This window comes from Vicugna pacos, chromosome 16 (assembly GCF_048564905.1).
Source record: "Vicugna pacos chromosome 16, VicPac4, whole genome shotgun sequence".
In the NCBI taxonomy this organism is placed as follows: domain Eukaryota; kingdom Metazoa; phylum Chordata; class Mammalia; order Artiodactyla; family Camelidae; genus Vicugna; species Vicugna pacos.
The window spans coordinates 7,641,841-7,665,501 of record NC_133002.1 but is presented as its reverse complement, the minus strand read 5'-3'; the positions used below and the strand labels follow the sequence as shown (position 1 = coordinate 7,665,501).

At 45.6% G+C, this 23,661-nt stretch overlaps 1 protein-coding gene across 2 annotated transcripts in view; it reads right to left on the bottom strand.

Annotated features, from left to right (window-relative positions):
* The window catches only part of ZZEF1 (zinc finger ZZ-type and EF-hand domain containing 1), a 91,688-nt gene that overhangs the window by 15,057 nt on the left and 52,970 nt on the right, over positions 1–23,661 (bottom strand). For both annotated transcript variants that reach the window (XM_031673482.2, XM_072940364.1), the window contains 17 exons: positions 23,473–23,566; positions 22,265–22,733; positions 21,444–21,608; positions 18,364–18,483; positions 17,471–17,632; positions 15,770–15,899; positions 14,014–14,152; positions 12,288–12,453; positions 11,425–11,687; positions 10,341–10,510; positions 7,524–7,674; positions 6,037–6,176; positions 5,436–5,713; positions 4,558–4,732; positions 3,897–4,029; positions 2,081–2,280; positions 475–594 (listed from right to left, as the gene is read on the bottom strand). In XM_031673482.2, coding sequence (XP_031529342.2) covers positions 475–594; positions 2,081–2,280; positions 3,897–4,029; positions 4,558–4,732; positions 5,436–5,713; positions 6,037–6,176; positions 7,524–7,674; positions 10,341–10,510; positions 11,425–11,687; positions 12,288–12,453; positions 14,014–14,152; positions 15,770–15,899; positions 17,471–17,632; positions 18,364–18,483; positions 21,444–21,608; positions 22,265–22,733; positions 23,473–23,566 — 3,075 coding nt within the window. The remainder of the gene's footprint in view (positions 1–474; positions 595–2,080; positions 2,281–3,896; positions 4,030–4,557; positions 4,733–5,435; positions 5,714–6,036; positions 6,177–7,523; positions 7,675–10,340; positions 10,511–11,424; positions 11,688–12,287; positions 12,454–14,013; positions 14,153–15,769; positions 15,900–17,470; positions 17,633–18,363; positions 18,484–21,443; positions 21,609–22,264; positions 22,734–23,472; positions 23,567–23,661) is intronic.

Sequence of the window (23,661 nt, the reverse complement as noted above, 5' to 3'; positions counted from 1 at the left end):
TCTGACCTACAGCTGGCACCTGGCACAGAAACGCCACAGGAAACCACAGTAATTCCACTAGGAAAAATCGAAGGCCAACAAGGAGTAGTAATAAAATAAAAATTATCAACTAAAACCCTACATAAAATAAACATAACTCAGGACAAATTTAGAAATGGATTTAGTTCCTTTAGCTCAAAGGAACTTTAAAAGGAAATAATAATTCAAAGGCATACTTTATTACCATGATATAATGGTCAACCATGTGTTTCCATAAAGTACTCCTCTTCCAATATTCTTTGAACAAACATCAAATTCATTCTCCCTGACAGGGAGGACAGGTGTCCTAATCTTTATTTCCAAAAGGGAAGACACATATAAAACACTGTTTTAATGACTGCACGGGGCAGAAGCAGCTATGACTGACTATGGTTCTGATGCCCAGGCTAGTAAACCTGCAGCAGAAGCAGCGACAGGAGTCACCCCGTCCCTTACTTCCAGGTCTCGGAGGAGCCACGTTTTACTGAAGCCGGTCCCTTTGCTGCACTTTTTCACCAGCAGCTTCAGCAAATCAGTCTGAAGGAAGGTGGCATGGGTCTCTTCAAAACCGTGAGCCTGCCCAACAGAAAAAGAAGGATTTGCAACTGTCTCAGAGTGAAGGTAAGGGTCCCTCAAGGAGGAGCACACCTCTGTCCGAGCCCAGTCTCAGCGAGTGGCCCAAGTTCACCTTCTGGTGAAAACTCCAGAGTCAGCAGGAACCAGAGCCATAACCCGAGTCTGTTCACTCACTGTCTAATTCATTCACCCAGCACGTACTTCTGAAGCCTAGGACGTCCGGTGCGCTAAGTCCTATGCTAAGAACAGAGGTTTCATGTTCCTCTCCTGAGCTCTACCTTCCAAAAGCTTCCCGCTGCTTTATGGACCATGATTCAAGTCCCGAAGCACGGCTGACAAGGCCCCGCTGACTCCCCGCCTGCCTGTCTCAGCTCCCTCTCTGGCACTGTCCTGAAGCCCTAGGGTGTTCCTTCCGTTCCCTGACAAGGCCTGCTCCTGGGCTTGGAGTTTGCTCTCTCTCGGCATGAGATGCTCTGCCCAGACTCCTTGTCTATCACCCCAAATTTCACCTCCTCAGAAACGCTCTATCTGACTCATGGTGGTTTTCCTTGCAGGCTCTTTGGTGTCTCTCTTACAGTTTAGGCCGAAAACTCCGTAACAGCAGAGAACTTCTTTCTAGTTCAACACTACAAACTCAGTTCCATCTGGCACTTGGTGCTCGACAAATATTTACAGAATGAAGGATTCAAAGACAGAAATGGTCTCTGCCCTCGGGGAGTTTCTTTTCTCTTTCCTACTATAACAAAGACAATTAAAACAACAGCAGATTGTGATAAATGCCATGAAATCAACAACAGCAGATGTGTGGTCTTATCCCTAAAACTATAAACTCTCAGGGCTGGGATCCCATCTAGTCCAATCTCCCTGTGATGCCTGAGTCCTTCCATGGCCTCCTTGCTGGTGATGCCAAACTCAAGGAACTCATAAGCTTTCCAAGTGAAATCCTTCCTTGGTGGCTAGTTCTTGGGAAGATCATCCTAAAAGTGACCCCTTCCTCCCTATCAATGCCCTCAGGTGGCAGAAGAATCACGTTCCCCACAAGTCAGGGCTTCCCATCTCCATGTCAGCCATCGCCCGGCTCCTTAACTTGTCTGCCTCCTCTCACACCAACTGTCCAACCTAACACTCAAACAACCCAAAGATATTAGCCCCCTTTATTCTTCCTATGTTGAACCAGAAGGAACTGTGGTTCAAAAGGAAGTGAGAAACTGTTCAGTACATTTTTCTCCGCATCCTCCAAGGTTACATGCCCATTAGGCAATAGCACCTGGTTCCACAAGGCAGTACAGAAAAATTACAGAGAACCAACTATTTGGAAAATTCTGTTTAAGTTATCCTTGTGCAAGGCCCTAACCATTTCTAAAAATAATCAAGGTCGTAGGGCTAACCATCCATCGAGATCAGACGGTATTTCCTTCTAGTCAATACCCTGCAGGTGTTAAATCACAGCCAGATTCATTAGCAAATGGAAGAAGCTCACCATTACCTTCAGTGTTTTGTATAATCCTTTAAGGGCCAGGGACAGGACCCAAGTTGCTTCCACTGCCTCAGGACAATGGCTGTCCATGCTGGTCTGCAGAAGGTGACTGGCAATAAAGGCAAAGTGCTGGGAGTACTGGCTCAGCTGGGCCTGAGAGTCGCTGTATTCCTGTCCTCCTCCTTTCTGGACCAGCTGGTAGTCCTTCACTGCAGGGTGATGTCAGGCAGGGAAAGAAAGGCACAAAAAGCACAGTTAATGCTCCCTTCCTGCAGCTACCTTTCCTCCCCAGGAATGTGCCTTACTGAAGCAAGAACTGCTGACCCAAACCCACAAACCTCCCTGGCTTCAAACTTAGCCATCATATTTACGGCCAGCTTGCAACTGAGCACAGAAATGGTACTGGGCCACCTAACCCACCAAGCAACTGAGAAAGACAATTCACACTCCTACTAGTCACACACACAGGTGGTCTCCAAAGGAGTTACAGAAGTTCTTAAATACAGCACCCATGAGGTTTTGGTAACTTGGGTCTTTTCTTTATTGTTTCCTAGACTGCCCAGCCAGAGATTTATCAATTTATTTGATCTTTTCCAAGGACCAGCTTTTGGTTTCATTGATTTTTCTCTGTTCTTTCTTTCTTTTTTTTTCAGCTTCAATGATTTCTATCTTTATCATTATTAATTTCCTTATTTCTTTTTGCTTTGGGCTTGATTTGTTCTTTCTTTTTCTGGTTTCCTTAGGGGAAAGGCAACTGCTGCTGCATGCTAGGTTCAGAGAAATTAAAGACGTACATTTTATAAGACCTAAATTTATTCCACAAATGAATGGAGAGGTATGCCATGCTCCAGGTCAAAAGACTCAGTATTGTTACGATGTCAGCTCTCCCAAACGGATCTGCAGAGTCAACGCAATGCCAAACTCCCAGCAGGTTCTTTAACAGAAACTGATAAGCTGATTCTAAAATTTATTCAGAAAGACAAAGGAACTAGACTAGCCAAAACAATTCTGAAAAAGAGTGACAAAGTAGGAGGACCTGATTTCAATACTTAGTATGACTCTACAATAGTGAAGCCAATGTATTTGAGTAAGGACAGATATACAGATTAATGGAACATAACAGAATCAATCCACAAATAGACACAAACATATATGGGTCAGTTAATTTTCACAAAGTTGCCAAGACAGTTCAATGGAGAAAGAATAGTCTGTTCAACTAATGGTCCTAGAACAACGGCATGGTCATATGCAATAAAATAAAATAAATAAACATTAGCTTTTCTATTGCAACATACATAAAAATAGCACAGACAATACCTAATGCTGAAGCTGACTGAAAAGCAGATTATCTCAGGAGCACAACTGGGCACATAAATACTCCAGATTGTTTGGAATTTGGCAAATTAAATCAAATTTATGTGCCTTCACTGTTCTATCGATGAAACACAATGGAAAGTGACATGAATGCCATTTGACGTTATTCTACATTCATGTAGCCACCTGACTCCACCATACATTTAAATTACTTATGAGAAAACAAATGACACTGGCAAATGGAAAAACTAAATGTTTAGAACCTAAACATCTGGCTAACCAAAAAGCACAGAACCATATATACAGAGTAACAGTGTAAAAAGGGTCTTCAAATTGGTCTCAATTCAACCACATCATTTAAGAGATAAGGAAAAAGAAGTTCAGGGAGCTGTAACTTGTTTTTTAAAAAATCACACGCAGGGGCAAGAACCAAGATCTCTTCCTTGATTTTAGGGTATACAGAGACTACACAACTTCTCCCATTCTTAGAAAAAATAATTATGCTTAGGACCTGTTTTCCGCTTCCGGGTTTTGACATCGACGATCACAGCCCTGTTCTTCTCAGTAAAGTGCTTCAAGATGATCACATTATGTGGTTCATTGGCATTATCCACGTAAACACAGCGGGTCCCCACACAGAGGACCTGAGCATGACAAAGAGAGACAGAAAAGGCAACTCAACAGGACACAGAGCACAGTCCCTCTGGCTTGTGCTGCTGAGTCCAATAAGCACTCTAGGGTAGGGCTCTACCCATCTCTAAGTTCAGGGCCTGGTGCACGCCTGGCATAGAACTAGTTTAAGTGCTTTCTGGATGAAGCCATGTTTTCATAGTCCTCTTAGTCCCAATCAGTTGAGAGATATGAAGATAAGAAATGAGTTCAAGACTAGAAATGAGCCAAAGTGAAAAACAATTGTACCTCAAGGTTCTCTATAATTTAATATATTACAGTTAACCTATTATTCAAAGCCAAGTACTGGCTAATAAAATGGTTCAAATGGCTAAATTATTAAAAATGTTAAACAAATCACCCCATAATCTTGAATATATGCCAGTATGGTAAAAGCAAGTTATATAACTAAAGGAAAAGAACTTCCAAAGATAGATGTTACAGAGGCTGTGATGTGCATGGTGAAGATGGGAAGAGGAAGCCAGGCCTTCAGAGTGGCGCACCTGGGGGAAGCCGACCAGCACGAGCAGCGTGAAGATGTTGGTGTGCTTCAGCTGGAAAGGCAGCTGCTTGATGCAGTGGTCCGTGAAGGCGGCGATGACCTCACGCCACAGAGGGGCGCTGTTGAGTGACCGCAGGATCTCCGCCATGGAGCACGCCCAGTCCAAGCCCACCCGGCTGGAAGGCAAGAGCCCCATTAGATGTTAGCGCCCAGGTTCCAAACTCAACTCATCAGAGCGCGATATACTCCAAGGCAGACCCAGAAGCATGCCAATGAGCCATTCATTAATTCGTTCAAAAACTACCAGAATGATGCTTTCCATATAATGGTAAGTAGAGAATAAATCAAGATCTATTACTCACACACTCAGTCCACAGCTATGTTTAAAAAAAAATCTCTGTAAAGGGTCACACACTCGTGCGTGCTTGTGCACACTCACATTCATGCAAAGGAAAAAAGCCTGGAAAGAAATGTATTAAAACAGCACCAGATGCACTGACATAGTGCAAGCTAGGGTGATTTTGTTTTCTTCATTTCTGTTTTCCAAATTTGGTATTGGGATTATGCTACTTTTACAATAAAAACAGATCTATTTTCTTCAGCCTCAAAGCCTACATTTACTACTCTCAGGAAAAAACAAACCAGAGTATCTATCACCAGAGAGAGAGTTGAATCAGCAGACAGGACCCAGGCTGCACAGCTGTTTTAATGCGGGTTTTAAAAGCATAGTTTTAATGTCGGCTGACAGCATTGCTAATAAAATGAATTCTAGTCTCACAAGATTCCTGCACAGTACTGCAGCACACTGAAATTAATCAACAGCAGGACCACTGACTTAAAGAAACGAACAGCAAGCTGGGGTAGTGTGGGGTTGGCTACCTGTCCAGACACACAGCTCCCAGACTGAAGAGCAGGTGCGTGGTCTTCCAGCCATCTGGCACGATGGAACTGTCCCCAGCCGCAAACAGGTTGTGTTTGGCTGAGAGGACCTTGGTCACTGCGACATCTACCTCCGCTGGTAAAAGGCGGATGATTAACTGGCCGAGAAGGCCCAGGGTGAGGTGGTAGGTTTCGTTCAGGTGGCCCGCGTTTGAGATAATGACCTGAAACATGAGTGGGAGCACGTGCTCCAGGTCTATCAGGGGGACCGTGGGGTCCTGTCAAGAGAGGGAGAAAAACCTGTATAATACAAATCCACATAATCACACCAACTAAACACCCATTTCCTGTACTATTTACAACTGGCCTGGTGCCAAAGGAATTGCACAGTGCCTTTCATAAATGGCACAGGTACAACTGACTGTGAAATAAACATTCTCAGGTATCAGCTCACCATCCTGCTTCTAATCTTACTTCTACTCACAGGGTACAGATAACTGCAACTAACAGCTAATTTCAGTACATGGCTTTCCAAAAATTTTTTCTATGCATAACACTCCCTACCCCACCCCTCATTTTTTTAAAGTTGTTCGTCTCTTACCGAGTTTAAGGGAGGTAACATGGCTGCCAGTAATCCCAAAATCCTCTTCTGGGAACACTCAGCAAACACCTGCTCAGGGCTTGGAGTAACTGCCTTTTCCTCAATAGGCTTCTGAGAAGATGCTTCTGAATTTTCAGCATCTGAGTTGTGAAACATCAAACTTTCAGATTCTGCCAGGTTCTGTGTATGTATGGTGGCAAGTAAAGCACTGCACTGTCCCCGATGAGGCTACAGAATAAAGCTGGGACTCCAGCCTGCCCTGGTCGCCCTATTTCAACGTCGAGCCTACCCTCCGAGCTATCCCAGCCCCTCCGCCTGCCCCATTCCCCTGCTCTTTCATGCTTATAGCATTTAATTACCTTTTAACATACCATATCACTGAGATTGATTTTTATTATCTGCCTTCCCTTCTAGATTTTTGTTTTTTTAATGATGTATCATACTTAGAATGCTTCTGGAGCACAGCAGGTACTCAATAAATACTTCACAAGTGAATAAACTGTATGTGAATCAGGATGTCGATCCTCAGTTGGAATCAGACCAGAGTGGATTTTGATGACCTGGATTGACATGGAGTGTCAGATTGTTTTCTGGAACTTAGAGTTACACACCCTGCAGAGAAGAGCAGCAGCCCTTCTGAGAGCTGGCCCCCCAGACAGGGCAGGATGCCAGGGCTCACCCTGCCTCCACTACAGAGCAGGCGTGTGCGAAGGATCCTGCCTCCCTGGGATGCCCTAGGAGGAGGCCGTCTCCTTAGCCCACAGCACCTCCATCTCCTGGCCCTTCGATATTCCTACCACACAGCTGACCTTCCCGCTGCATCCCCAGGCAGGCATCTGAGGGCCTCCACAGCAAAGTGCACAGCTCCTCTCTGGTTCCCCCTTCCAGTGCTCCACGCTCTCCTTGCACACCTGCCTGAGAGACTCATCCTGGATTCGTTTGGGGGTTCCCACTCGTGTTTTCTTTCTGCCCTGAATGTCCTTCCCCACTGCAGGTCCTAGCACAGTCAAGGTCCCTGCCCTTCTTTACAAGAGTTTTATGGGGACACAACTTGTTCCAGTTAGATTCCAATTACCGCTAATACCCACTCACACCTCTCTTCTGGACAGAGTCACATTCCATCTAAAGTTACAGTTACAGGCACCTTTGTCTTAAACCCTCCCAGACTGCCAGACTGTAAGCTCCGTGAGGGCAGGAGCTATGTGTCTATTTGTCTGACTTGGTCCCTGTTTCATCCCCAGGGTCTAGCACAGTGCCTGGCACATGGAAGGCACTCAGTAAATTAGGGAGTAAGCAAAATAGGAAAGCAGGCAACATGCAGAAAAGATGGCTTTCAAAGCGTTATCAGTACCATCTGATGCAGAACTGAGAAACCGGGTACCCCCGGTGCTAGCCAATTTTAAACTTTGTGCAAGAAATAACTCAGGGCTGGGTATGCATGCATTTTAAGATGAAAGAGATCAAGGTAACTGTCAAAGAGTCTTTACCTGGAAGTCCTGTAGATGTGCTAGCATCTGCAGGTGAGTCTGAAATTTGAGTCTGGCATGAAGGATCCTTCATTAATGCTCCACCTTTATCTGCCTTACTTCTCAGTTTGCAATCTAAAGGTCTGACTTCCTTAGGAACATCTCTCTTCCCCTAAAAACAAAATGGTGATTGTAAAAGAATGAAGGCTTGTTTCTTGTAATAAAAGTTTGTTAACGTAATGCAATTTTAAAAATCATTAGTCAATCAGTCTTCACAAGCTAAAATACTTCTGAATTCCACTGGACAGTATCCCTTGTTTCTGATGGTAAATCTGTACTCATTGCATCACATCTCCCAAACATCCTCCAAACGCGGCTCTGTGGGAGGCTGCAGTCACATAAGCAATGGCTCCATCACAAACCCCTAACAAGCTCTATTTCTCTTTCAGAGGCCAAGTGTGCAAAGTTCTTCTCTTGGGGAAAAAGGGAAAATACAAAGGCGTGGATTTCCTTCTAGCACACCAAGCTGACTTACACTTTTGAGAATTCTATTTTGGCAGGGAGACTTAAGAAGGAGGACCTCATTGGATCTGGGAGGGTTTTCTGGGCTCAAGAGTCTGGCGGTGAGCTGCCCAGACCAGCAGGGTGACAGTCCGCAGCCTGAATTTCCTCAGGAGTCACTCAGAGTCACCCCAAAATCCCCTGCACTCCCTGGCCCTGAGGGTGCTTTCCCTTGTTGTCACACAGGCTTATAAGTGGAAACCAGGCCATGTAGGAGGTCTTCTGTGCATGGAGGAGCCTGGGAAGGCCAGGATACCCTGGAGCCAAGGGTGGAGCACGGTATAACACCAAACGCTCATGAGAAGACCCTGGCGTCCCCCAGTGGCAGCTGACCTGTCTTCCCCTCTCTGGACACTGTAACCTTGACATCAATCCTACCCTTGACAGCCCTCTAAGAAAACTGATTATAAGATTGTCCAAAGAGGGGACTGAGACAGGGAGAGCTACTTGACTTGTTAAAAATGTACCCTCTCAAAAGATCTCCAACACCATACGCTCTGTACTCTGCGGCCCTCTGTGACAACAACGCAATTCCAGCTCTGGCAAACAGCGTTAGTCCTGATCACTCTTGTTATTGCAGGACTCCAGAGGGCCGCTGCAGCTGCTTCGCAGGGCACTCAAGGGGCCTCATTACTGGCCAGAGGCCACTGCAGGCAGAATCCCTCTGGCTGAAGTTGGCTTCTCAGTAGTTTAAAACAAAAAGTACCTCTAGGCATTAGAGGGAAGATACCTTTAACAGGACCTAGGATTGGCTAGAAACACATGGGAGTTCAAAAACAAGTGATGTGCACTAAGGGCCTAAATAGGATATGGTCATTAGGGCCATCATAGTGGGGACATTCAGGTTCTATTGTGGGGAAAGTACTGAAGACTGCAGTTTGCTAGACAGAAGCCTAAGAGACAGAGACAGAGGCAGGGTACCCTGGGTGCACCCAGCTGTTGATGGGAAGAGGACTCCCAAAGCAGGGACACTTCAGGAATAAACATAATACCCTGGGAGTTCCTTAGAAAAAGGCTGATTCCAGTCCCTAGACAGGGAAAGCCTAAGATAAACATCTTTTTGTATCAAAAATTAAGGAAGTGCTCAAAGAATAGTGGAGACGTATCAAAAGACACAAAAGCCAGCTGGAAAGGAATTTCCACTGGCCAAACATGGCACAATTTGAGCATTAAAATAAATGATAAAAAGTAATAGGTTTTAATCCATTGAATACAAAATTCATCGAGTCTATTCTAATATAAATAAATGAATAAGTAATTACATGAATTACATGGGGAGCATAGTGTTGGTGGCATATTACGAGATGCTGGGAGCTCACAAGAAGATAGTTATTCCCAGACTCGAGGATGAAGGCTGCAGATTTATCCTGTCTCTACTGATGACATTCCCTCCGCCCCAGCGTAATCTGTGGGTTGGTAAAATGCTGCATGGAGAAGGGGTTTTGTGGTCAAAACAGGCTTGAAGGTTGTAATGCTGCCTGTCTTGTGCTGGCTCTTTGGCTGAATGAAGCTACTAGAATTTTCAAGTTTTTGCCAGCCATCTTTGCTTTTGTCTTCCTCTAAATGACAGTGGGATCCCAGTGAGCCATAACCAGCAAATGGGGATCCCTGAACTAGTTAATACAACAGAACCAGAGCACAAACAGCAGCAGCTCCTGAGGCAAAGCAGGGGGGCATGTATAGCATCAGCTCAAGCTTCAGAGGCAGCATCGCAGAAGCTGTGCGGTGCTCTTCCACTTTAATGTCACTGTCACAGCTCCCACTGGAATCCGGAAAGGCCTATTTCTATTTCTCTAAGCAGATGTAAACTGCTATAAACTACACATGTGAACTACTTGGTAACTAGTAAGCACTGAGTATCACCAATTTGGTGGCAGAATATAAAAACAGCTTCACATATACTGTGTTCACCATGGGCCAGGAACCAATCTCTTTAGGCGCATAATCTTCAATTCTTCTAAAAACCACAGGAGGCAGGTAACAAGAGTAGTTAACACTGCAGGGAACTTGCTGCGAACACTGTTTTAAGCACTTTACAGACATTAACTCAACGTGTGTAATGCATGTAAATCCTCACAACCCTAAGGAATAGGTATTATTAACACTCCATTTTACCGATGAGAAAACTGAAGTGAAGAGTTTGTGATGAGGTGCCCACGCTCTGACAGAGCAGGGATCTGGGCCACGAGCCCGTGCCCTGAACCCCTCTGCTCCGCTGCCGCGTTGTGAAAGCTCTGACCCACCTGTGATTCTGCGCAGGAAAGAACCTTTACTCACCCTGCAGCGCACAGAAGGGCCCGCGTCGGCTGCTTCTGCAGCCGCCTCGCTGGCTTTCTTCTCTAGCCGCTCCTCTGGTGCTCGGGAGGGCACGGTGCCTGGCGGGGCCTGATCTTCTGCAGTAGAGTCACCATCTGGCAATATACCCAGAAGAGCTAGAGCTTTAAGACCTGCGTGGGAAGCAAGTAAGAGTGGTTAGAAGATTTTTAACAAGGGTTATTTCCTGCAAATGCTGTAAGTCAATTTGCTACTATATGGAAATCAATGGCTGAGTTCTCCACAAACTGAACCAGTTTCAACCCAAACCTCCCTGGCCGCCCAAATCTATTCAGCTCTTGATTTCAGACTCCAGGAGTTTCAACTGTGGGGGGTACTGGTGTTTTACTACTGACAGAGGATAAAAGATGTAACAGGATTGTCTGTTTAGAAAATCATAAACATTGAAACTTTATAGCAGCCCCACACAACTAGATTTCTAAGTTCCCACTGACAAATAGATAACAAAATAGCTTGGAAGCACTGGTGGTTACCCACCTGCTACTTCACCCAAGTCTGAATTCCCTAACGTTTACTAGAATAGGGGGTCAGTCCATTATTCTGAAAGGAATTTGAATGTCTCAGAAGTTTAACATTCACATTTTTCTCCTTGGCCCCGCTCAGTAAAGTCAAAGTCATCTAGGTATTTTCTTAGTCAAACTATTTAGTTATAAATAGCTTTCATGTAGAACACAATTGTGTGGAAACAGATTTGTGCTCCAGGCTAAAAAATGGCTGCATTCCTTTGACAGTGTTAAGTCTGGTGGATTCAGACGCTAAATACTTCATCCCCAGACGTCAAAAGTTTTAATTGTTAATTTTTTTTTATATCTTCATGTAAATATTTTAGAGAAACTAAATGCTACTTTAACCCAACATTTCTCTCAAATGCATTCGGGGATTTAAAAATAAGTTCCACACCAGGGTGAGCACCTCTTATGGAACAACTGTTGCCTCTAAACGGAGCCCCAAACGTCCCTGCTGCCACGGCTGTTCCTCTGCAGGCAGCTGAGGGCTGGTTTGGTTTCCGTGTGTGAGGAACAACTACCTTTTCCCTGGTGAGCCTTCATCAGACAGTCTCCGACGAGCTGCAGACACTGGCTCCGCAGGGTGTTGGCGTTGCCGCGGGCCTGGGGATCCAGTTTTTCGCCGTCCACGTCTTCTGCGCCAGCCAAGTGGGCGCTATAGAGAGCCAGGGCGGCAAAAAGCAGCCAGGAGTAGTTGTGGATGTAGGGCTGGATGAGCCTCTGCCGGTCACTGATCCGGATGGTCACCATCGGATGGGCCGTGACACTGTGGGTAGGCAAGTGGCTGCAAAGGCAAGACATTTTTAAGGCCTGCAAGCCTTCGTGAGTCTCCAAAAAGGAGAATGGGGTCTCAGGGGACCACGTGCATGGTCAGACTGGGTATCAGTTACTTCTAAGGCTGTGGTTATTGAAAATTTAAAGACAGGTATGGGTCCTTTCTTCAGAAAAATGAACCTACGCAAACACTGCACACACCACTGCAGGATTTCACAACCCCCAGAAGACTGTCCACGGAAATTAGGCGAAGTAAGAATTCCTTATTGTGAAGTTTTGCAGGGTGTGGTAATAGCATTTTAATAATGTAAGAAAATGTCCATAATTTTTAGAAATGGATATGAAGAATGTAGAAAGGAAATGATTAAAGGTCTGAAATTTTCTCTAAAATACTTTAACAAAGGGAAAAAAAAGAATAAACCAAGCACATAGCAAAATCTTCCTAATTACTGAGTCTGGGTAATGGGTACCTGAGGATTCACTGTACTACTCTCTTTACTTGTGGGTATGTTTGAAATTTTTTTATAATGAAACGTTTTTAATTATTTAAAAAAATGCAGAAGAATTCATGAAGAAAAGGTTACTGGGCTAGAGGTCCCCTGAGACATACCCATAGGAGTATCTCTTAGATGCGTAGCATCCGTAGCAAAGATCGAAGTCATCGCACACATTGCAATTCATCCTCCGGCCTATGATCAAACCCTGGCAGTGGTCACAGGTGAACTCCATGTTGACCATTTCGTGGTCATCTCCATGGCCCTCAGGTTTCACCCCACCTGGGGGAAAACAGCAGTGTGAGGTGGACTGGGCAAAGGACTCTTAGAAGGGCTAGTTTCCAAACCCAAACCAACCCCAGAAGCAAGACTGTTCCCAACCGACTGCTCAGGACATCAGAGGCCAAGGGCATTTTCTGGAGACCAAGGCGTTCTGCCCAGTGGCTCTGAGCATATGAACCACATTCCTGGCACAGAACTTCTTAGCAATGGTACTGTGGATTGACCCATTTTCCAGCACAGCAGAGTCTGATCAAATAGATGACCAGTTCCCATCATGCCCACCGTTTGGCAGCAAAAGTCCACGTGTCAATTTGTGAGCTGTCTCCCATGACTCCTCCTCTGACCAACATTAAGCATCTATTGTATACTCCTATTAACAAGCACTGAGAAGTTATCAGGTGTTAGCCCTTACTTTTCATTCCAGAATCATAGATGAAAACAGCCTCCATAACCCCAGATCCACTGAGTGAGAAAGAGATGGACAGCTCTGGTCTCCTTACTCTGAGTCCAGCAGGTCTCCAAGCCCTGTCATACATCCTGCTTAACGCTCCTTACCTCTGATCCACTTCTGTTCCCACTGCCAGGAACCTAATGCAGACATTAGTTCCACTGGCACAAATGTGATTGATTTCCTAAAGGAGCCTCTTATGCGGACAGAACCACCTTCTTCTAGCACAGCCCTGATCATGTTAATATCCTGCTTGAAAAACCTACCCCGCTGTCTGCAAACTCACTCAAATTCCTTAGCCTAGGGTCTCAGTGTCCCACAATCTGGGCCCAACCTGTCTCAATCCATCACTCAGCTGCGGACCCCAGAGAGTGTCTGTCTAAACACACTCCGGACGCTCCCTCCCCTGTACCTGGACTTGCTCTGCTTTGGATGATGACGCACCCTCTCCGTTTCCTTCACATCATCCAGTTCTAATTTTCCTCAAAGACCCATTCACATCCCACCTCCTCCACAAGGCTTCCTGCAACAGCAGCCTCCCCTACTTCTGAACTTTTCCAGAATACCCTGTGCCACTCATCTGTAACTCAGCATGTACACTCATGTACTGGAAGATACATTTTGTGGGTAGGTCCTGTCTCCTGCTAAGACTGTAAATGCTTCCAGGGCATGGGCTCTATTCTGCACGCCTGGCCCCTGCACACAAAGCATGCCTGACGCAGCTGCCCACTATTGTCGTTCTGCTTTACCTCAGCATCTACAAGCCTAAAGGAGTCAAGAATTTCTGAAGTCTGCTCATGTGTATTTTACCTCTTGTAAACACTGCATGATTCAGAGGGCAAAATAATTTCCTGAAAACTCAACTGATTCATTGGTGCTGAGTGTTTATCAAGTGCCTACATCCAGCAAGATGGAAGATGGAAGCACATCAGATAACAGAGCTCTGGAGTTTCCCACTTAGCTGGGGAGACAGGCTCACATTCTCCAGCAAGTCAGAGAGCACCGCTGGGCAGTATGGTTACTGTGCAGTGGGAGTTTAAAACATGACAAGATCCAGAAAACAGAAATGCTTCTTCCTCTTGGGAATGGCGACCGCAGGCCGCGCGATTTACCCAGGAAGCAGGTTTTGCAGAGATCCATGTCGCTGCACTGCAGACACCGGTAGCGATGCCAGGGGGCAATCTCGTCACACCCGTCACAAGAGATGTCCACGTTTAACAGGTCACAGTAGCGAGCAATGAACATGTGCATCTATAAGATGAAATAAAACACAATTAACCAACAGACTTCAGATATGGCCACGATTCATTAACCAACTCATCCTTCAATACTTAAGACACTCCAGGCACTCTTCTAGGTGTTAGGGTTAGGAGATGAAGGAGCTCAGTGTCTAGTCGGGAATTCCCTCAAGCAAACAGTATGGTAAGTGCTCGGACAGGCAGCTCAGGAGGCTTCAAGTGCACGTGGAGGTTTTCTAAAGGAGCTAATTCCTCAGGTGAGACCTGAGGGGCAAACAGGCACTAGCTGGGTGGGGCTAAGGGAGGTGGGCGAGCTGGATTAAAAACAGCAAGTTCTACAGGGGTCACAAAAGGGTCAAGACCAGGGGCATGGACCTGGCAATAATTCGGTATGTAGAACACAGAATAAAAGCAGGGATAACCAGACAAAGTTAGAAAGCGTAAACCACGAAGCACCTCCAACGCCAGTCTAAGGAGTCATGGACCGTTTTTAAATAGAAGAGCCATGTGATCAGATCTGAGCGTTCTGAAAGCCTCCTCTGGCTGCTGAGTGAGCACGGACTGGAGGGGGCAGGACCGGAGTCAGGGAGACTGACGCTGACCGCAGCTGTTACAGTGAGCCCCCCACAGGCGATAAGGGCTGGACTGGGCAGTGAGTGCGACGGCGAGAGGTGTGCACCTCTGAGAGGGGTCAGGAGGAGGAGGTGAGGAACCTTGGGGGCTGCCTGGTTATGGGGGCCACCAAAAGGGAAGTTGGTCAAGAACATCCAGACTTCTGGTCTGGGTCCTTGGCTGGACAAGGGGAGTGTTCACAGATACAGGAAACACTGCAAAAGCAGCAATGTTTGCTGACACTTAAAAACAAAAACTTTCTAGGGGGAGAGTAAGGGCACCGTTTCAAGAGCAAACTGTTTTTCTGTAAAGTCCCTGGAGGCTACAGTACAGTTTATCTTTGCAGCCTGGAAATAAGGAAAATAAATCCCTAAGTCACCATACAGTAGTAGACCACAGCAAATTTGCCAAGCCGCCTTAGAACTACAGAATGGCTCCCAATAGGTATTAACATACAAGAAAGAAAAAGTGCAAAGGCCAAGCTGGTGTGCTCCATCCAAGCACCACAGAGATGCTGTGTGAGCAAAGTAACCGGCACATAGTAGGCAAAATGAAGAAGATTCACATGGCTGCGGCAGCAGGTGCCTGGCACAATCCGACCATGTAATTGCGGTTTTGTGCACCTATGGCAGTTCAGGTGCTCACCAGGCAGCCTTCTGACTGAAACGCGGCTTCCCTTGTTGCTTGCGCACAGGAAAAGAATGTGCCAAGGACGCCAGAGTCCAAGGCCTGCAGCAAGTCTACTTTTCACTGCAAATTAATAAACCAGCACCTAAAGGTTTACTTCAGCCTCATAGGCCAATGTCCTGCGACCCCAGTTCTATGGGAGGGAGCCCCTGCCTGAGTGTGGCCAGGTCAGGACGCAGGGCCCCTCAAGCTAAAGACCAGGCTCAGTGACAGCCAACTCACGGAGGTACTGGCTGCCGCCTGGAGCCCCCTCAGGAGACAGCCTGCTGGCACTCCCCCTTCCAGACTCCTAGCACATCACACTCAGATTACTCTAGTTGAGAGGTCTTACTTTCCTCTGCTTCTCTGGATCTTCCTGGGCTATTTTTTCATACCAGGCCTCAAACATGCCATCCTGACACTCATCCATCCATTCTGAATTCTGCTTGGCATCAGCAAGCTCATCTTCTTCACTCCATTGGCTGAAAGAAGGACATAAAGAGAGAAAAGCATGCCTCTCCCAACAATCAAGGGAAATGCTGGTTAGCAGACTCTGGGTCCTACGTGTGGGTCTAAGACTTGGGGCACTTCTAAACATCTGAGGGGAAGAGGTCAAGCTGGTTTTCAAAGTCCCAGGATTTGCCAGATATCTGATAGACAAATATCAATAAAAAGGGAGAAGCCCCTTCCAGAGCAGACTACAAGGGGTGAGGAATTAGAGCTTGAAAGGTTGAATCTACATAGCAGAATTCCACCCAACAACTATTTGTGGTGAACCTACTATGTGCCAGGCACTGGAGCCAAATAACGTGATTTTCAAAACCCCAAAAAACAACAAACAGGTCCAACTGGGACACACTCAGCACACCCTAGTGGTAACAGCATGAGAAGGGAGTCAGGAGTGCCTGGGGCTTGGGCTCGCCTGCTGGCTGCTGGGACACCTGGACACAGCACTCAGCCCTGGTCCTCAGTTTCCTCATTTCTAATGGATAATCTCACGGACTCCTTTTAGATGTGAAATTATACATTTCTATAATTTCAGTTTACAGTTTGTATCAGCACCAGAATTTTAAATACAAAAGTATTTACTTGACAGCAAATGCAAAATATTTACTGACCAACAAACACATTTGTTCAGTCATGCTTTCCAACAAGTGGACTTCAGGCCTACTCAAAGTTAGCTTTGGGGTGGGGTGGGTGGGGGAAGCTGCAGTCCCTACTCCCAAGGACTGGATCATGGAGGTGCCGGCAAAGCTAGAAACCAGGAGCAGACTGTCAGCTGAAGAGCCAGCAGGCTGGTGTCCTGCCCACACCTCCCCTACCAGTCCTCCTGTCTCTGCCAAGAGCGCCCTGTGACAGCAGGGTAAACAAGGAGACAGCTTAAATTCTATCTCCTCTGCCCAGAACATCTCTTCTGAGAGTGTGAAAATTGGTGCTGACTCATTCATTTATCTCCTCCTAATTCCCTCCTGTTGCTTTTCTTCTCCCAGTCTCTTCTTTCTTTTCTACAGATTTGAGTGGGCAACATGTAAGTGGACTTGAGGAGGGTGGGGAGACCATCATTAGAAGTTGAAAGGAAAAAAAACCATGCAGATGATTTTCTTTCTCGTACCTTAAGTCCTTATAACATGCAAGAGGTTATAGTGGCTAAAATCACATATACGTAGTAACAAAAAAATTCAGAAAAGGATTCTCCAACAAGCTGTACTAGGGTCTCCAAAAATGAGGAATGAGGAGGATTCTGACGCTGAGTTCACACCAGCACCACCACCATACAGCCCTTGCCCCAGGCAGTGCGCCGGACACTGAGAACCAGCTTGTTTATTCTTCACAGCAATTCAATGAGGCAAGTACCGTTACTACCTCCAGCTTTAAAGATTAGGAAATTGAGGCACAAAGGAGTTAAAAACGCTGCCCAAGGTCATCAGGCTAGTATGTGGCAAGGCCAGGATGTTACAGAGTCCAGCTCCTGTCTGTGCTCTGAACCACTCCGCTATGACTCCTGTGCTTCGTGACCTCCTTTAGGAGCTGCAGAGGGCAGGGGGGTTCTTACCTGATCACACTGTCATGGACACTTATGTTTTCCTGTGACATTTTCATGAGGAGATCTGGTAACTGGATGTCAACAAAGAAGGCGAGATCACTGGGTTCCCAGCCCATATCCAAAAGATGAAGCAGGGCCGTCTGGACACAGGACAAGGCAGGCAGCAAGGACCTGAAGAGGCCACGCAGGTCAACGTTACCAAGGCTGCCCGTCGCCCACGGAGACGACAGGAACAACGTGAGCCAGAGACCTGGTGTGTGTGTCAGCGGGACGAGGGAAACGCCAGATGGCCGGCTTGGGTTCCTTATCATCTCCTTTCAAATTTCTCAGACTCCATACAAACCCTCTTCAAAGGACAGCTTAAGCAAAAGAGTTCTGGAAGCGTAAGGCAAGGTTTCCACCCTGCCAGGACCACCAGGGGGCACATTTTATGGTAAAGGACTGAGCAGTAAAAATCATCTCTGATAAATAGCAAGATCAGGGCCTGCCCCATCTGGCCCAGGTCACGCAGCTCAGAGGGAGAGAAGAACCATTTGATTAAAGGTTTATGTCTAAACCACTTACTATGAAGGAGACTGGGGAATGGCTTTATATTCAGGTTTTAAAAACTGCACATAATACATCAAAAACTGAAGATAACAGGTTACAGATTCTTAGATGAACCAAGACACATCCCCTTTAAAGAACTGTACACACCCTATAGAAACAAGGCATGGAGAAAATATACTAATAAATTAACATTAGTGATTAGCTCTAGATGGTGAGGTTGGGGGTTATTTTTATTTTACTCTTTGTGCTTTTCTATATTTAACATTGGACTTGTATCTCTTTAAAAATCAGAAAAAAACAAAATCAAAAAACAAGTAATTTTTTTCTCTAGAAATTATAAAATTATTCCATACCTGTCATTTAAGCTACTAAATTCTTTAATTGCTTTGACCAAAGACAGAACAAATTGATAGTAAGTGTCTCGAATTTCTTTGTGCAGGTCTGCACCACAGCCCTCCAAGTGTCCAAAATAACTAGAAACAGAAGAAATCACACTGATGACTTAATTGCCAGAACATCATTTACTTCATAACCATTATTTCTTACATGAAAAGAGCCAAGATAGCAGCAAGCTAACCAAGTGGCACAGCAACATAAGTAAATAAAAAGATAATAACTTCAGAAAGTAACAGACGAGATAGCAAGTGACTCATCTGCCTGGGCCAAGAGGGCTGCCCACCAGGAGTATGGAAATGGCAATTATTTATCTTTCTTTGTTAATATAAAAACCACCCTTCCCACCACCACCTGAGGGCCTGGCACTGTGTTAAGTCTTCATCCCAAATTACCTCACTGAGTCCTCTCCACACAGTCAAGCCCACCCCTCCGCCTCCTTTCACTGATGATCTTAGAACCAAGCTCAGTGTCTTTTCTGTCATGATCCTTGTCACCTTGGAGACATCAACATCCACGGGAATGATGCCCCAGTTCCCCTGTTCCTGGATTCTCTGCCTTCTTCACCTCTAATGATCTTCTCTTCCATCCCCTCTGCCATCCCAATCCGACGGTCATTTCCTTGACCTTGACACTGCACTAACGGCATTGTCTCTGAAATCCTGACTTTAGAGCATCTTACTCTGACCGTGACCTCTCATTCTGCTCACCTATTCTGGGACTCCCACAATAGCCTTCTCGATCCCAGTGAGCCCCAATCTATGACACTGCCACCCATTCACGGTCTACCATGGCCGCCATGCTTTCCCTTCGCCCCATACTCAGCTTCGATTCCAAGGTCCCTCACCACCATCACACCTGAGCAATTACCAACCCCCTTGCTGCTTTCTCCCTCCAAGTGCTTGCCTGGGAAACTGTACACCTGTATTGAAACTGCTAAACATTGCTGGAGGAAACGCCACACAACCAGGCTGACTAGTACCACCAGCAAGTCACAACCATAATTCTCAAACCAGCACTCTAAATTGTCAGGTGATCAGATTGGCTTTCTCAGTTTTCATTACTGTTTCAAACTTTCCAGCCTCTCCTTAAACTGCCACAGCCTCCTCCTACACCTTCATGTAGAGCTGATAACTATCCTCAATTTTTATTTTCTAAAAACAGAAATGATCCCACAGGACTTCCCCCATCTTCTCACTAAACCTACCAACCAGCTTGCACCTCTACCCACACCGCATTCCACACTGCTGCGCAGGTCGAGTCTCCCTGGCTCTGTAAGGCCGATTGCTCTACTTATGCAACAGCTTCCTCTCCTCCTGCGTCGAGTTTTCTTCACTACTGAGTCATCCCCACCAGCATACAACGTACTATCTCTTCAAAATCCTCAGCTGATCCTACAGCCCCTCCAATTACTACCCTATGCCTCTGCTTCCCTTTAAGGCCAAATTTCTTGAAATAAGTGTCTCGTCTCCCTCTCCCTTTTTTCACCCCTCTTCTACTCTCAACCCAGTCCAGCTGGGCTTTTGGTCCCAGTAAGACCACTGTCAAATCCAGTGTGCTCTTATCTCCTCAACCTCTCACGTCTACATCTAACACAACTGACCACTGCTGTCTTTTGAGATAAATTCTTCTCTTGGCTTCAAAGGCACCACCATCCCCTGGTTTATGTTCTTAATGGCCACTCCGGGATCTCCTTAGCTGATTCCTCTTCCTCTGCTTGACTTCAGCTAAATAAAGAAGTGTCCCTATGGCTCAGTCCTGAGCCCCAATTGTCTGTCTGTACTCTTTTCTCGAAGGGTCTCATCTGGTCTCTTGGCTTTACATACCATCTATCTGCTGACGACATCCAAATTCTATCCCTAGCCCTGGGTTTTTTTTTGAGAATTTTAGACTCTTATCTCTATTTTTTTGATATTCTCACTTGGGTATGTAAGAAGCAGTTCAAACTTAACATGGCCAAAACAAAACTTTTCATTATCACCCCAGTCTGTTTCTTCCACCCTCTTCCCCCTTAGTAAAATGTATCATCATCCGTTCAGCTGTTCAAGCTGAAACCCTATGTGTTTCTTTCCCCATGATTCCTTTCATTCACCCTCTACATCTAATCCACCAGTAAGTCCTGACAGTTCTACCTCCAAAATGCATCCTAAACCTCATCCTTTTCTCTCCATCTCCAGTACTATTTCCTGGTCCAAACCACCAACATCTTCTGCCTGGACTAACTGCTCTTCTTCCTTACACTATTTTTCACAGATTGGCCAGGAGTATCTTTTATGAATACAAATCGCAGTGTGTTCCTCCTGAGCTTAAAATTCTCCAAGGGCTTCCCATCTACAACTCTGTGTAAAATTCAGCACCTTAAATCACATCCTACAAAGCTTTATATGATATGGGCCCTCTTTTTTTTTTTACCCCATCTCCTACCTCTCTCAGGCACCCTGGCTTTCCTCTGCTCCTTGGGCTAATCCCCCGCCCTATGATCTTTGTGCTGTTCCTTCTGCCTTTAGTGCTCTTCCCCCTGACCTCAGCTGGCCATTCATCTCTTGGTTACATGTCATCTCCTCAGCCTGCCTTCCCCAATCACACAAATTAGGTCACTCTGTATGAAATCACCATATAGTAACATTACACACACACACACAATATCTAGAACAGTGCCGGGCACAGTCATTCAGAAAATACTTGAGTGGCTTTTGAAACAACCTTGTGGGTTACTTAGATCTATGATATTATTGTAAATGAGCATTAAATTTAGCTCACAGCTTCCAGGAGCCAAATGATGAGTATGGGTACATGGGGAACACAATCCTCACTGTCTGGTAAAATTAAAATGATAAACTCATCAAGAGGAATAAATATGTTCTAGCATTTACTTACTAAAAGGATAGAACCCATTTTTCCTTAGAATGAGAGAATGAACTTTCCAAAAATGTAAATTTGTATCCTACATGGATAGAGTTCTTAATTAGAGAAGACAATTAGGATTTTTTAAAAAACGACTCCTGCTAGCTTTCCCGGCAGACTTCTACTTCGGACTTACTTGGTAAACTCTTTCTGGCAGGTCAGAAGTTCCAACAGAAAAAGTATGTAAGGAGGGTGGAAGCAGTGAGGCTGCCCAAGGGACTCCGTACAACCCTGAATGATCCTCAGGACCTCAAGGATGCTGCGGGCTTGGGCCTTCCTCAAGGAAAGAACCTTGACAACACTGGAGACATAACTCAAGTCAGGAATACGCAGAAAACTCTCGAGCTGGGGCAGAAAGAAAACAGAGCCCCCACCCAAGTTCTGATGCCAAATTAATAAAAAGCAAATACTATTGTGAGGTGTCATTCAGGAAGGATATCAACACCTGTGCACTACTTTTGTCATTACTCAGCAGCACTACACAACAGTGCACGTCCAGAAAGCCAACCACTCACGTTAAACAATCAGCAAATTAAAAAGGAACTCTGTCTCTGTGGCAAGCCACAGAGACAGAGCTTTAATTCGTAGGACAGGAAATCGAAACCTGCAATACTTCCAGAGGTAGGCCCACTGACAAAGAATTTTGTCAGAAAATATCAATTCCTAAATTTCTCCCAGGATTAAAGTAAGAGACATTTATTTTGACAGCTAGCCAAAGAAACGTTGCTTTTTTTTTTTTAATCCAAGTAGTACATTATCGGGCTATAATTTACAGACAGTATAATGTACAAATCTCAAATGAAAAAATACTTCTTTAAAAGAAAAGAAAATCAAAAAAATTTTCCTGAACACTCTAAGACGAATCTTATCTTTCAGGTATTATTTGCTCATTTCTAACATGAACTTCAAGTCTTTGACGAGACTGGGTACCTGCCCCATGAGAAGAGAGGCGCTCACCTGTCATGGGAGAGTGACTGGTCTTTAATGAAGTCCAGCACGTCCTTCAGCACAGGGTACCTCTCTTTGACCGTGGGCACCGGTCGGGCCTCCTCCATGGAGCGGAAGGAGAGCAGCCGCAGTCGCCCTCGGGTGAAGGGGGGCCGCCGGCTGGGAGTGGAAGGTGACGAGGGCTCCTCGGCTGCAGCAGAGGATGCTTCTGCAGCAGGAGGGCCACCGCTGGGTAGCAGCGTGGGCTGGCCGTCCAGGCCAGGACTCCTGTCCCCGGCGGCGGGGGCCGCTGCTCCGCTGGGACATGCGAGAGCTGGGAAGTGCTCTTCCGCCGCAGAGCTGGTCCTCTGGCGCCTGTCCCGTGGCTGCGGACGGTCTACTTCACCCGCAGTCACTGACTGGTCACAGCTTTCTTTTGAACTCACACCCATGGGCAAAAATTTTAGTAAGAGAATACTCTTCTGAATACACTCTTTTGCTAAATGCAAAAAGCAAGAAAGATAATGAAAAAGTCAAAATTAAACTTGCCTACTTTTAAAGAGAAAATAATTTAAACTCTACAATTTAGATCAAGAAATAACCGCCATTAACTCAGTGGTATACACATCCCTGACAGAATGGAAAATCGAATTTTCTCATTATACATATCATGACCTCCCCAGGACTATCAGCACACTGCAAACAAGCTTTGTTGTGGGCAATTTCAAACATATAGAGAGAGAACAGTATAAGGACCTCTCCATGTACCTCTCACCCAGTCAATAATTATTAACCCAAGGCCAGTCTTTTTTCACCCACCCACCCCACACTCCCTGGATTATTTCCATGCAGATCCCAGGCATCACATTATTTCATCTGCAAAATTTTCAATATATTTCACTAAAAAAAAAGTTTAAAATAATAACATAACCGTGGTATCAGTTAAAAAAATTAACAGTAATTCCTTCACTTCACTGAATATTTAGTGTGAGCACACTTCAAAAATGCCTCCTAAGAGAAGTAACTAGAAAGAGGCTCCATTTGGATCATGCTAATAAACAATTATTCCTCTCTGGCACTTTTCTATTTGTGACATGTCCTTGAAAAACACATTTAGTGCCTGTGTTACTTCCCCTAGGTCAACATAGCTTCAACAAACCAATCCAGAAGATGGGTCAGTGGTTTTCTACGAACTGAAAACAGAAGGCCTAGTGATGACAGCTGGAGCCGGCACTCACCCAGACTCTCGGGGTTCGCCTCAGCCACTTCTGACCCGCGCTGTTCTTCTGCCTCGTTCCCCAGGCTCACCAGGGACTTCTGCTTCATCTCTAACTGCGGGAGGATTTGAGCCACATAATTATGGTATCCAGACAGGGCAGCGAGGGGCAGCCAGAGCAAACTACTTCAAAAGCACAGGGTTGAGACCA